The following is a 16148-nucleotide window of genomic DNA, read 5'->3' on the forward strand; positions in this document are numbered from 1 at the left end:
ATCTATGTATGTGACTGTACGGAAATTTTGTAATTAATACTTAAATCTATGTATTTTTCTAAACTGGCAATAGCAATAGCTATAACTTGAAATATGTACACAAGTAGAAAATAAAAAATGCTAGATGTAGTATATCTTGAAAAAATATAATAGACAAAGTCTGAGGGCTATTATACATTCTGAACCCAAAAATTATCCAGAAATCCAGAAAAATGGTGTACATCAAAATGCCTGATAGCTTGTGTTATTAAACGAGCGCATATTCGATTCGCATCAACAACTGTCAAATCCGGATTTATCTCAGCTCTTCAACTACTTAAGCTCTGCACATTGCGACGCATCAACTCAAAAAAAAAAATCGAGGTCAAATCCAGAACGAGCGTCTTCCTTATCTGAGACCGTATTTCTAAATGACATTATTTTATAAACACCAATTAAAACATAACCATATTCGAACCGAGCAAAAAGGATACAACTTCACTTCGTGGTTTGTTGACAGCCAATCTGAGAAACGACGCAATAATAAGCTACTTTCAACAGCGCCTTGCTGTTTCTAAGAACCCGATGGGATGTAGAAAAAAACTTGTTATTCAAAATGGCCATCGCACATTCTTTCTCGGAATTGGGGACGAATTTGCGGATTCTATAATGGAGTTGAAAGGAGTCTTTTATCTATTGATAAATTGTCGATTGATCACTAGAATTTATTTTTTCGCTACATTAAAGTAACCTTTCGAAAATATGGAAAAAATGGATATTTCAAAATTTATGTGACGCTTTCCGCTGAAATTCTATGTCAAAAAATTAGTTGTAGGGAATTTATAAAATAAAAGTAGGTAGGTATCATAGAGTAATAAACATAGATAGAGGGAGTATACGCAATTTTTACATTTCCCCAATGATTCCCGAATAAATATGCAAATTTGAATATTTGTAATCCGATATTTTTCCTAATTGTCGAATTTATAATATTTATTATTTTCTGTATCTACCTTCTGAAATCCAAGGTTAGGCAAATTTTGCGATCTTAGTGTCATCGGTTGTTTCACGTCGTATAGCGCGCTTGAAGTTTATTTTCTGAATTTCTGATATATTTAAGTCTTCATTTCAATATATTTTGAGATAATATGAAACGTAGATTCAATATGGGACATAAGAAGTATGTTCTTTTTGGAGAAACTCGCGAATTGAGTGAAATATCGTATCACTGATATGATTTCATTTCCGCGCACCTTATGTCAAATTTGAAGTTCATGTTGGGTACAAAATTAGCTTACTGAAAACAACATATTCTCCCTCTATCTATGTTTATTACTCTGAGCTCGAACTCCAAGATTTTCTATGAACAAATCTAATCTTTTCTTCAAATTATGCAACATTTTCAGTTGCTCAAAAATGTTGAGCCAAACTGAAGTTAGATTTCTCCCTTTCACCCACCCTTATAAGATGTCGTGAAATCAAAACTGATAATTCGGAAACATAAAGAATTTTCCAAGAATTACAATGATGATATTTTTCCATCACCTTGATATGGAACATTTTCGAATAAAATTCATTTTTCTACTCGACGATAGCTATTACGCCCCCTAGCGGTAGGGGTATGAACTTCAAAACAATTTCCATTGTGTTTTCTTGTACACTTTAGTGGTAACAATTTTTGAAAAAATTTTCAAGATTGGTGTAGCAGTAAGATCATTAAGTCATCGTTTACAGGGAATATTTTTTGGTATATTTTAATTCATTTTTATAGGCAACTATTTCGGTTTTTCAATGAAGTTCTATGTCTGTACTCATTACTGGATTCGAGCTAGCCGAAGCTTGTTCGATTGTGATTGGTGGCGCTAAGTTTCCATCTCTCTTGTACGGGATCGAGCACATATGTTTATTTCCCGTTCCTTCTGTCTATATTCTAAGTCTGTATTTTTTTCTTAGTATTTATTGATATAGTCGTAGATAAAGTATAGTATTCAACTTGCGGTAATGGTCATAACTCACTTGATGAATTACAGCACTCGCCTGCGGCTCGTGCTGCAAACATCATCTGCGTGAGTTATGACCTACATTACCGCTCGTTGAATAATATACTATTACCGCAAGTCTCTACGATGAGTGGATCCTGACATATAGCCGCTTATCTCGCTTATTTGCCCGCCCTGTACAAATCAAAATTGGTAAAAATATTTTTTCATAGAAGCATATATTTGAAGCAGTTTCAATTCATCTTGCACATAAATGCATTGAAACACAAAATAATTGAAAAATACACTGACTACGTTTATTGAGTATCCTACAAGGTTTTGGTATTCTCCAATCTAACCAGTAAAATTTATTCGACTTTTACTGTCGGTGCAGATCTGGAATTCTTCATTAACTCGAAATTAAAACTCATACGATGTTCATCACCGAAAATTCAAACTGAAACAGACCTATTATCTTCAATTCACCCTAATGAGTTATGGTTACAAGAAAGTTAATTATAAACAATAGATCATGACATTTATATTGAAGCTGTCAGAATAATTCAATGAAAATCCACAGCATCCTCATTTGATGCTGGCGCAGCACCTAAATTGTGTTCCAACACATGGCAGATGAGTCTCTCTGTCTCTGTGTGAGCCTTATTTCAAATGAAAGACGGGAATATTGAATTTAACCAACAATATCTCTTGATTGAATTACTGGTTCCACCCTCTGGGCAGACAGGAAATGAGAATTTATAGACAAGATAGCCTTTTGTCCGTTGGGCAACCCTTATGTTGTGGGAAGAATTTTCTATTGAGGCAAACGAATAGCGTTAGTAAAACGAAAACGCGAATAAATTTCATTATGGTATTATCTTCTTTTCAATGCGGTATAATCTTCTTTTTGAATAAGACTCTCTTTAATAAGCGGTTCAAATATTCGAGCAAGCTCGGCAGTGGCGGCCCAGTTGAAGTTTTTAGATCCTCTATACTGGCATAATTATTTTTTTTATGTTTGTATTTTGAGTCAGAAATGGTCTCAACTCAACTCGTTGATGACGAATTTTCCAATTCGATTATTTAAGGAAGACTTAAGAACTCGAAATTTTCGGGTTATGTTCGATCTCTAATGCCGCGGTTGAGTTTGTTAATGAACAAAGTCCTACAAGGCTTCTGTAATTATGGCTGTAAATGTTGTATTCCTCATAATTTAAAGCCTGCGATTGAAATGAAATTCTGCATATACAGGGTGAGTCTTTGACTTGTACATATATTTTAACCGAAGATTCCTGAGGTCAAAAGAAACACTTTTTGCCTTTACCATTTTTTCCGATTCGGCCCGGTTAAAAAGATACAGGCTGTTGAAAATCGTTAAAAAAATGTGATTTTCTGCTATATCTCGTAAAGGGTTCTATCGAAGGAAATGATTTTTGAAATAAAGCTTTTTTTTGATGTGATACATCTTCTCCGAACACAAGATTCCATACACATTCTTCTGTTTCTTTATTATGAACATTACATCCCATAAAAATACCAGAAATTCGAAGAAACCAACTCTTAGAGGTAATTTGAACGTTCATTGAAGAATATTTGGCTAATTTGAAAAATAAAAGTATTCCTCATATTTTCTCGTACAAAGCGCCGTTTTCGAATAACTTAATCTTAAAAAAAAAATTATCTGTGAAATTCAAAAAATTGGGTACTTTGGCTGAATGCAACTCTGTTCTGTTGTGGAAAAAAAAAACACAGAAATAAATATTTACTATGATGTCATGTCTCAGATTTTAGAATTGAAGTAATAGCCAACTTAGTTTGAAAATGAAGTTATTTGAATAAGCTCACCTCAACTCCTCGATTTGATTACAAATTACTGAGCTTTGGCACAGCTCTGATAATAAGAAGATACTTCACTAAAATCAACATTCTTTTTGAAAAGTCCAGATTCTAATTTAGTAGCTTATTTCCAAGGTTCAAAAGGTATATCTTATGTTTGAGAAAACTTCAGTGTTCCGGTTTTCAGGGGTGAATTAGCTCATTTTGAAAATTTAAAATGGCTATATCTTTTTAACAGGGCCGAATCGGAAAAAATGGTAAATGAAGAAAGTGTTTCTTTTGACCTCAAGAATCTTCGGTTAAAATATATGTACAAGTCAAAGACTCACCCTGTAGATGTAGAACGATAATTTTAACCTTTATACAAAATTTCATGTTCATCTTATTGCCAAAACTAGAGAACATCCAAGAAAAATATCGCAGTGGATATTGTGCTCATTCTGAATATTTATTCCTATGCTCATAAGTCCGATACGTTTTAGTTTAGAAATTACAAGATTTTGCATGAATTTTTTTTCATTTGAATTGAGAGCAGGCCGACTAGAGAAAATACCAGTTTATATGACAAATAGAATTTTTCGTTGGTTACTTCAACAAGATGCTCAATAAATAGTATATTCTAAAACAAGTTGCAGAATGGGCTCCTATTCCAACAAGAATGCGAAATAAGTGCGCATGAGTGTTGGAATTGCCTTCTGCAACGGGTATTAGACGATGTTTTCTCTATTTCAGTCAAGTTTTTTGAAATATCGTCGAAATTCAATGAAAAATTCAGATAATACATCCTAGTGACTTTTCTATTGTATTTTGGCAGTTGGTGTGACTGTTACGAAAATTTGAATTTGAATCGTAAGTGAGAATTTTTAAATAATTTATAAATAAGCATTAAATTCGTGATTTATTTCTGACCAAATCGATTTAACACCACCAAAATTAAGAGATATTGCGAATAATGTTGCAAATCATTTCACTATCCAAATTACATTAAATGGACAAAATTATTTATTTCGCTTTTCATGTGATTTGAAGAGACTTGTTTGACCAAGGACGGTATCAACAACAATCATAATGAACATGTATGCTAAAATATTCGAATCAAGGGCATAGATCTTTTTTTCTTGGGTTTTCTTTGTTTTCGATATAAAGGGCGTTCCTTGTAGTCATTTTTTTTTGTAAGGCTTAGATCAGTTTATCGAATTTTTATTAATTTTCGATACAGATCGAGTAAATAAGTACCAAAACTTACAATCAATTCATTCATCACAGCTTACTAACTGGATCTGGATAATAAATTAGATTTTCCTGAGAATTACAAGAGAGCTGTTTGAATTTTTTTTTCTCGAAATTGATAGCAGATACGACAAAACTACAGAACTGAAAAGTATAGTTCTGGACCAGAGTTCCTTTCCACATTTTTCTAAAATACCAATGGTTCACCAAAAAAAAAAAATCTGGAGGAAAGAAGCGGGCACTCTTCCAGAAAAAATATCACCCTGTAGATTAGCATGTCACATAATGAAAACTTTGAATTTGAATATCTATACCAAATTTGATTTAAATATCTTGTGAAAGGAAGGTGCTATGAGAAAAAAAATGGAAAAAATCCCACTTCAACACAAAGCGTTTGCGTGCCCATGTTATAGGACTTTATCTTTTGAAATGCTCCGAAGAATCTGTCATTTTCGTTTGTACCTCCAATTTCGGAACAACCTGTATAATCAATTAAAAACTTCACAAATAAACTGCAATTTGAATGAAACCAATTGAATTTTGCGTTGCGAATAACTCAGTTAAGATCTCTGAAAACTGAAATATTGAAATTTTTTTACAAGAATAAAATAAAAAACCGAAAACAACAGGTAAGTGTATACTGAAAATCACAATTGGCAAAACAAGGGTCGACACCGACAAAGCGGAGAGAATGGTAGATAAAGGAAAATAATAAACCTCGGATATAGCCGTGCTCGTTTTCAATAAAAGTAATCATCTTGAAAACTATATGAACACTAAACCGTAAAAAAAAAATTTTACTGCAGTGTCGATTTTGAAGAAAAGTAAAATGATCATTTATTCATTGCATGAAAAAAAAATTCATTCTTCGTCTGTGCGAGAATTCTGAAATTTTAAATTAAGCAATTCTTGGGAGGTTAAGTACTTTCAGTACCCCCTTATTTCTACGCCCTGTATAGAATATTCATTCATCATCAAGAAATAAATCTGCAAGATCCCAAAAACAACATAAACGAATGTCAGAGGAGTGTTAATAACTCCAAGGAAAGATCCAGTCTTCATTTATCTGTCCTCAAACGACCTTTTTAGATGTCGCCGTCGAATTGGTCCTTTGATTCTAATCCGTCATTTCCTACACTGAACTTGTTCATTAAAAGCACCTCAAAGGAACCCAGTTCCCTCTTCTAACTCAATTCGTTTGAGCCCCGGAAAATTGGCGCTCCTGAAAAAATTAAGAAGGGTCGGTAACAACATCCTCTTCAAGGTGACACTCATCTCTTTGAACGAAATTTTAATAATTTTTTCCAGGAACTTTATTCGTCTTTGTCATCAGAAGAAGATGAGATGGCTTGTTATCTGTGAAAAATTTAATTTTCTACAACCGTATTCGATGACAACACTATATCGCTGTTTTCATTAAAAAATGTATATACCTTTGCACGGAAGTGTATGAAGAGAAATTGTTTCTGCAATTGGTTGGAAGCAATCATAACTCATTTAAATTAATTTGAAGATTTAATTGGTAAGTTACTCGGTAAGTTATAAAACGCTTAATTTAATATAAGGTGTGTGAATAAGTCTTTCCCGTTTTTTGTAAGAGATGGCGCCACCAATACTGTGCGAGTATTCAATGGTTACATATGTCATAATCAATGCTTATTCATCTGTCAACAATTCCACACTAACACATTAGTTGAAATTTTTTCGCATCATAAATTTTTGAAATCGTGAAAATGTCGAAATTTGAGCCGAGTCGACGTCATTTGCGGGAAGTTTCACTTTATTGGTTCAATTTGAAGAAATCTGCTGCTGCCGAGGCGCATCGGTTGCTTCAGGAAGCTTATGGAGAAGGTTGTGTCGATGATTCAAGTGTTCGCGGATGGTTTCGACGCTTCAAAAGTGGCGATTTCGACGTGGAAGACAAGGAGCGTTCCGGGCGGCCGCAAATCTTTGAAGATCAAGAATTGGCGACTTTGCTTGATGAAGATTCGTGTCAAACGCAAGAAGAACTTGCTGAAGCATTGGAAGTTGACCGAACAACCATTTCCAAGCGTTTGAAAGCCATGGGAATGATCCAAAAGCAAGGAAATTGGGTGCCGTACGAACTGAAGCTGAGAGACGTCGAACGGCGTTTTTTCACTTGCGAACAGCTGCTTCAGCGACATAAAAGAAATGGTTTTCTGCATCGTATCGTGACTGGCGATGAAAAGTGGATCCGTTACGATAATCAGAAGCGAAGAAAATCATGGGGACTACCCGGCCATGCATCATCATCGACGGCCAAGCCAAATATTCATGGCGCCAAGCTCATGCTCTGTATATGGTGGGACCAGCTAGGTGTGGTTTACTATGAGCTTCTGAAACCGAATGAAAGGATCACAGGCAAGGTCTATCGACGACAATTGATGCGTTTGAGCCGCGCACTGCGAGAAAAACGGCCACAATACTCCGACAGGCACGACAAAGTTATTTTGCAACATGACAATGCTCGCCCACATGTTGTACAGCCGGTGAAAACATACTTAGAAACGCTCAAATGGGAAGTCCTACCCCACCCGCCGTATAGTCCAGACATTGCTCCGTCTGATTACCATCTCTTCAGATCGATGACGCATGGCCTGGCTGACCAGCACTTCCATTCCTACGAGGAAGCCAAAAAATGGGTGGATGACTGGATAGAGGCCAAACCGGTCGAATTTTTTCGCAACGGGATTCGTATGTTGCCAGAAAGATGGGGAAAAGTTGTAGCTAGCGATGGCCAATACTTTCAATAATTCATTTGTAACCATTTTTTCACAATAAAGGCTCAAAATTTGAAAAAAAACGGAAAAGACTTATTCACACACCTTATATAAAAATTACGATTTCACAGTATTTTGAATGGCTCCGCTCTATGATTGACAGGCTGTCATACTTGACGCCGATTGTCAAAGTCCCATAACCTATCATTGCATCTAGAACTACAACTACCTACTGTCAGTTAGATCATGTACGTGATAATTTCTGTGGTTTTCAGAATTGTGGAACTATTCACAAAAGCAGAGCTGAATTACAGTTTCATCGTGAACTTAGCAATTCTTGGACCCTCCAGACCACAAATGTTATACGAGTATTTCCTCATCGAAAATACTGCACTGAACCACTGAAATTTCCAGTCTTAATACCTTAAATGAACAGTTCCCTTCTGCAAACATTTTCAGCTGAAAGAATACGATAACGCGATTGAATTCGTGAATGCACCACGATGAATGGAATCAAAATTGTGAAGAAAAAAGAAGCGGAAAAGGGTGTAAAGCACTTCAATGGTCTCATTTGATAACAGTTACAATCGAGGTTACAATGAATAGAAGCTGTTCTGGAGGGCCGCTATTCAATGAATTGATTTTATTCAATTGTGTTTAATCAATTATTGGGGAAATGCCTCTCAGCATGAATCCCTTATTGAATTTCGCTGCATAAAAAAAAAGGTTGTGCGGCAATGAATATACCTACCACTACGTTCAAAGCATGCCGAGAATTAGTCAAAAAAACTTATTATATGTAACAATAATAATAATATAATAATAATAATAATAATATATAGTTTATTGAAAAAGTACAATTTGTATAAAAAATCGATAACATTTGAAATATTGTTTCAATAAACCGCAAAAAACTCACTAAGGCAGATTGCCTGTGCGTGAGTTGTCAGGATTTAAGATGTTGGCTGCTATACTAATACTAATTCTATTTTAAAAAATGTGTATAAACAAAATGTAGACAAGGAACAGATACAATGTAGATAAAAATGTATAATACTTATATAAATAAAATGTACAAACAAAACATTGCACACCTACAAAGCGTGCACAGATAAAATGGTATAGATCAAATGTGCACTAATGAAGGCATATATATCTACAATATAAAACGCAAGATATAAGAAGTACCAACATAATACAGTGTCACAAATGTTTATTTTCTCATGTCTATTATTTTGACGAGTTCATTTCTCGGGTACTTTGCAATAAATTCATTCAATTTTTTCTTGAAGAGGCGTAGATTATGAAGTTCTCTTAGACTTTTGGGTAGAATCTGATACATTCTCGGTGCCAAATAAGCAAAACTGCGTTGGCCAACTGTTTTAGCTGAAAATGGAGTTTTGTAGCAAGTGCCATGGTTCCTCGTGTCATATTGATGTGTCAGAGATTGTAGACTTGATTTATTTTTGAATTGATATACCACAATGGAACGATAAAACGACTGCTTTATGTCGAAGATTTTCGCTTCTGTGTAGAGAATATCTGTCGGGTAGGTAAGAGGTTTTCTTAAGATTATTTTCAAGATTTTTTTTTGTATTATACTAATTTTTTTGAGGTGTGTGTTCATTGCTCCACCCCACCCTATGATACCATAGTTTAATCGTGAACTTACTAAAGCATGATAGACCATTTTGAGTTTGGTTGTGTCCAATTTGTATACAACAATGATACAATTTAAAAAACGCTTTGTTTCAATTTTTGATATTTGTTTTGTCATTTGTGTTCAGTAGGTTATGCCATTCAATCATGGAATGATACACGTTTCAACAACGTTTAGAAAATTTTGGATGGTTTTATCAAGATTAGTGCTCATTTGTGAATTATTCAGTTTATCGACTCACTATTTGTCTTATTGAAGACAATTTTGTAGATTTTGTAGAATATGACCTCCTGAACAAGTCTTTGGGTCCAACTCAATAATATGACTAGTTTTCAAAATACAGGATGTCAAAGTTGGAATAGAGCATTTCTTTAAAGTAAAATTTCTTGTGAGAAAATATTTTTAAAAGAATGATTTTTTCGCGACAAATATTGCTTTTTCTTCCGAAAAATTCTAAAAAATGTGAGTTCTCATCGCCACCTTTTTTTTATAAGAATCCCGTAAACTAATGAACCGTTGAGTTTTTACCCAAGGTATGGCATATTGCCGAAATTATCGTCAAAAAGGCTATCTAATGAAGCAATAATATACTGGGTGTGCCATTTGAAATGGGGAACTAGTAGTCTGTTTCCGGTATAACCGGATGTTGTAGAGATTCGAAAATATTATAGAGAGAAAAATCATTGTCTCAAACCCCAATATGCAAATTTTCAGCTCAAAATTATGATTAGTTTTCCATAAATGTCTAACGGCCATCCCGGTGAATCACTCTGTATATGTATATTATGGGAGGCGTCTGTTATAACAAAAGTTGTATACAATGATAATTTCTTACAGAGTAACGGTAAGTGACGCATTGGCGTTTACTTATTGTTATTTTGTCATTGTAGGTACAATAAAAGACATTGTTTAGGGTGTCTCAAATTCGATGCTCACTGAGAGCATTTCGAAAACTATAAGAGAAAAAATCTTCAAAGAGCCCAATCTCTTTTTACGAAATAATTAGATATCAGGAGCATGTTATAGATATATTGATTTGTTCTCGAGTTACAGAGCGTTTCTTGAAAAATGACTTTCGAATATTTCGCTATATTTATGATCCGTTATGAGTATCATATGAACCATAAAAGATTTAGCGAAATATTTGAAACGCTCATTTCTCATAAACTCGAAAACGAATCGAGATATCTATGATCTGCGCTGTGATATCTTATTATTTTGAAAAAAGGAATCGGTGGTCCTTGAAGATTTTTTATCTAACAACCGGTTTTAAATCTATAGAAGTGTCAAAAATGAATAGAATTAAACACCAAACCCTGTATTTCGAAAACAAAACGTTTGCGGGCCAATAATTACAGGACTTCTTAAAATTACCCAAGATATCTCTAAATTACGTTTGTACCTCTAATTTAGAAACACCCCGTATTTAAGCCTTATGTTGAAGTGTTAATAGCTTATTATTGATATCAACACGATTATATCTCATAATGAATATTACCCACTGTTCATAATATGACTCTTGTGGCAATAATCCTCATACAGAAACAGTAATAATCCAGAGAATTGTTGAGGTGCTATTTTAGGACAAATTGTTGACGGATCACAATGACAGGTAAATCCTTATGTCAAGGCCCGCCCACCCAACGATCACAGAAAGACATCCAAGTTTCCAAAATGTTTGCAACAGTTTGCATTACAGGAAATCGCCGGCCAAAGAACGACGCTAAATGTGTACCTACCGAAATTTTGCCATAATATTAGGGCGTTGTCCGCTATTATCTAGCAACCCCACGTCCGGATCTTCAAAAATAAACCTCCGGCAGATGTACGTGTCACTTCACACCCTCATTCATCAAGGGAGGCTCTGAGAGGATAATTGATTATTCACCATTGAATAAAATCAAGCCGGGCGTTAGATTCAACGCTGATGATTTTCACGGAGGGCGGTTATGACTCAACACTCAAAGCCACTTCACATAAGCACTGGGTTTTCATTAACGACTCATTCTTATAGATTCAATAAGAGTATCGACAGTTCTCGATTGTCTATGACAGTTTCTTGATCTGTGATTGATCACAGATTAAATGAATTAATGTCATATTGAACTTTATGATAACTGGAACAGTCCAAACAAGATACATTGAAAACACGGTGTCAACCATAAAGAAATAAACGTAGATAAAGGGAGTTACAGTTTTTAGGAATCTTCAACATGCATATACGACATCTCCGTTTGTGATATATTTTTAAAATTCACAATTTTACTATATTATTATGAATTTATATTATATTGAATGAAATATATTTATTTGAGAGATTCCCGATTAAATTTTTGAAATAGGATATTGTAACCGATTGTTGAATTAAAAAAAAGAAGTAAGTATATCTACCTGCTGAAATACAAGCTTGAAGTTTGTTTTCTGAATTACTGATATATTGAGGTATTTATCTCATATATTTGAGTCGATATGAAACTTTGATTCATTATGGGACATATTATGTGTGTTCTTTGTAGAGAAACCAGCGAGTAGCGCTTAGCTTGTTCCATATCACTAACATTTGTTTACATACTTCGAGTCTGGAAAGAATATGGTACAAGCTAAGCCCTTCTTGTAATCACAGAAAATAAACTCAAATTTCTTCATAGCACTCTTGACTACGAATTTTAATGAACGCTCGTTAGTATATTCTAAAACAAGTTGCAGAATGGGCTCCTATTCCAACACGAATGAGACATTCGAACATATGAGTGTTGGTATTGCCTTCTGCAACAAGTTTTGTGAAATATTGAAGAAATTCAATGAAAAATTCAGATCATATATCCTAGTGACTTTTATATTGTATCTTGGCAGTTGGTGTGACTTTTCCGAAAATTGACAGATAACTAAAAACAATGCTAAAATGGGTTCTTTACGGCACTGTTTTTAGTATTGTAATGAGCTCATTACGATACTGAAATAAAATCCTTCACTTTATTCTATACCTATGTTAAAATTTTCAGAATGATCTCACAAAAACACCCCTAACTCCAGCACATATCCACCAAATTCCCAAGTGGACCCAAACAAAAAACCCAAATCCACAATTATTAAACCCACGTTTAAAGAATGGTACCCACGGCCGTACCTCCGACACCTATAAATAACGTCATGAATGGACGCCTTAAGGAGTGCGCCAGGGGGGTATAACTCGGAAACTTAACACCGACGTGAAAAGAACGATAGAATTGTGTGTTTGGGACAAGGGGGGCCAGTCGAGACCACCTATTTTCCGATGCGAAACAGTGTGAAATTTTCGATAAATCGGTCTAGGCGCCAGGCTTGCCGGCTGACTACCTTTTGCGGCAGGTCCGCGCTGGTGTGTCCGCTCTAAATTTATGGGATCTCGTTAAAAAGGCGCATTCTTATGGTAATGAGTCAATTTTGGCTTGGGGTTTTTCCAAGTTATCGGTTTTGAGTCTGACGCGGACATTTTGGTGATGGTTGATTGGTTATAAGCGATCCCACAGGATTAAACAAATTTCGATTCGAAAAAAAATCAGAAATCCGTTTCAGAAGACGTAAATTCAGATCTGTATAAAAAAAATTGACAGGTGTATGTCTGCGTGTGTAACGCTTTTTTGTGAACACGCTGCACGTCGTAGTTTTAAAGATATCCATCTCAAATTAATTAGAATTTGTCTAACTTTTTTTTGTACTGCATATAAGATATAAAGCTGTTATTCCCGATATTAAATACTTTGAGTTATTGTTATTTCCACTCATTTGTTATGTTAATATGCAGTAGCTGTTTGGAATGTATACATTTCAATAAATCACACAAAAGATATTTCTGAAAAAATTGCCACATATCTTAAAAAAAATACGATTTGAGAACCTCTTTTAATACCAATTCAAACACCAGTGAATTCAATAAAAATTAATAAAGACATTAGGAAAAAAGATGATAAACCAGCAGTCAAGTTGTCATTGCCAAAAGGATTTTCCCTCGGGTTTTTGTAAAAACATGGGCCCGCAAAGGCTTTGTTTTTGATTTTTTCTCATAGCACCTTCCGTTCATAAGATATTATATTCAACTCAAAATTTGGCATAGATATTCCAATTTAAATATTTCGTGAAATGCTAATTTTTAATGCGAATCTACGGGGTTACATTTTTTCTGGAACAGTGCCCACTCCTTTCCTCCAAAACACGAAAAATGAAAAAAAAAGGCTTTGGTCAAGTGTACTACCCTTTTTAGTTTGTTGTAGTTTTGTCGTATCTGTAACCATTTCAAAAAAAAAATTTCAAACAATTCTTTAATAATCCTCAGGAAAATCCAAATTTAGTAAAGATCCAGCTGATATGATGAATAAATTAATTAGAAGTGTTGGAACTTATTTACACAATTTATAGCGAAGATTAAAAAAAAATCGATAAACTGGTATAGTCATCAACTCGGTCATCAAAAAAATAGGACTACAAGAAACACCCTGTATCTCAAAAACAAAGCTTTTGCGGCCCATGTTTATAGGACTTCATTTCCTAAAATTACCCAAAAAATTTTTCGTTTCCCTTTATAACTCTAATTTAGGAATATCCAGTGTTAGGACAAACAAGAAGATCGTTTTAAGAATGAATTAAACAACAAGAAAAATTCTACTCATTCCAATCATACATTAGAACAATGACATAATTTTAACCACGATTTTGAAATTTTGGGTACATATCGAAAATAAAAATAATGCCCTTACGTGCCTAAGAATCCCAAGAAATTAACAAACATCATAAAATGAGAATATTGCTCAATGGCCAAACTGATGTAAACAATACTCCGCTGTTATATATTTTCTGAAAATTATTTATTGCTGTAATACCCTCAGCGCTTTGATTCGAATGGTTTTTGTTTCCTGCTGTTGTTAAGAATAATCTGGAGGAAAAGTAGTTTCTACAAGACGGTGCCACCTGTCACACTGCTTCCTTAACAATCCTTTCATTAAAACAAATTTAGGTGAAATTATCTCAAGAAATGGTTCAATACATTATCCTCCCAGATAGTGTGATTTAACACCTTGTGATTCTTTTCTTCCGGGATATGTTAAGTCCCAAGTTTATTTTGATAATCCAACAATAACTGAGCAATTAAAATCCAAATTGAACATACCTACTATTGATGAAATACTGACAAATTTATGTGAAAAAGAGATTGAGTTGCCAGAATGCAGTACATACGAAAAAGTCTTGAATGATGTTATTTTCCATACATAATGGAATAATGTAACCTTTTCAAATAAAAAATAAACTGTCTCACGGAACAATTCATGTTTTTTCATTTTTAAATAGGTTCATCACTATTGGAAAACCTATTACCTCTTTTCAAGGACGAAAATAAAGTTTAGGTAGTAAATTGTTTTGGAATAACCTGGTTTTTAGGAATTCATTTATATACATAGTTAAGATACTGTTGACTATATCATTAAAAAAATTAATAGATTGCTATAAGGTCAAAAGAATTTTGTTTGTAGAAAAATACTTCTTCGCAATTCTTCAATTTTCTATGAATATGATGAATAACAAGAAACTTCCAGTTGGGATACTTATTACCTACGACATAATATATGAATGATTGACAAATTTCCTTGTCTGTCTCAACCGAGGTCTCAACATACGTCTGTGAAACCAAAAACTATTGCTTTAATATGTAAATCGATAGAGCGTCTTAATGGAAAGCTATTTTATTGAATTATCAAGTGAATTACCTACTAAATCTAAGTAGTGTTCTGTTTGGAGTTGTGTACCTAGTAAATATTTGATTTTTATTGCAAAAAAAGAGTCAGTTCAATATAGAATAAGATACATTTATAGATGCGGAAAACGTTTTTTCTTCATTCGAAACAATACAGAATTATTGATCACGAAACCCCTGAATGATTATCAAATTTAAGTTGAACAATAAACAACTAATGATATAAATAAGTAGCAAAACATTTAATTTCAGAACTCTTCATTCATAAAAAAATGTTTGAATGAAAAACGAATCAAAACTGACATGCACCGACTAGACATGTTTACAGTAAAAAAAAAAAAAGATAAGAAGAATCAACAATATTCTATGAACCAAAAAAATCACCTGTTTCAGGTCTAGGTGCAGATCCTGTAAATAATCCTCTCTGTTCCAATTCCTTAGCCACCTTATCGCATCCCGCCGGGTTGGAATTCGCGAATTCAACTCCGAATAGCACCCAAAACAAAATAATACCCTGCATTTGACGTTTAACCGATTTTGTTCCGAAGATCACAGCCATAATTACTAATTACGAGGGAAAATATCTGCACACGTATCTAATACTGAATCTCTATAGTTTCATTCACTAATACTCATTACTTCTATGACTCAAAAAGGCACTTCTATGCCACCGAACTCGACCCGTCCACAGATTTTCTCACATTACGTTCACGTATCGAGAACTTGCACCGGATTACAGGATCTCTCACACAGTTCAAGCCGGTTCGACGGTCAATGAAGTTTGGAGGCGATTCAGTAAATTTCGAAGCTCGTGCGGCGATGGAGCATGCGCGAACCAAATGATCGGATACGAAAAATTCGAAAGAATTCGAAGAGAGTAAGCAGGATGCGTGCGTCCCCTACCTTCTGAGCCCTTTCGTTCACAGGTTCAAATTTGAGGAGCGGAAAAATTGCGGTAAGGGACTGTACATACAGGTGCTGGGTAATAAACTTTTACT

At 34.3% G+C, this 16148-nt stretch overlaps 1 protein-coding gene across 1 annotated transcript in view; it reads right to left on the bottom strand.

Annotated features, from left to right (window-relative positions):
* The window catches only part of LOC123678506 (glypican-6), a 127912-nt gene extending 111977 nt beyond the window's left edge, over nucleotides 1-15935 (bottom strand). Inside the window, exon 1 of the mRNA XM_045615554.1 lies at nucleotides 15535-15935. Within this exon, the coding sequence (XP_045471510.1) occupies nucleotides 15535-15709 (175 nt within the window). The 5' untranslated portion in view covers nucleotides 15710-15935. The remainder of the gene's footprint in view (nucleotides 1-15534) is intronic.
* Nucleotides 15936-16148: the final 213 nt, after the last annotated feature.

This window comes from Harmonia axyridis, chromosome 4 (genome assembly GCF_914767665.1).
Source record: "Harmonia axyridis chromosome 4, icHarAxyr1.1, whole genome shotgun sequence".
In the NCBI taxonomy this organism is placed as follows: domain Eukaryota; kingdom Metazoa; phylum Arthropoda; class Insecta; order Coleoptera; family Coccinellidae; genus Harmonia; species Harmonia axyridis.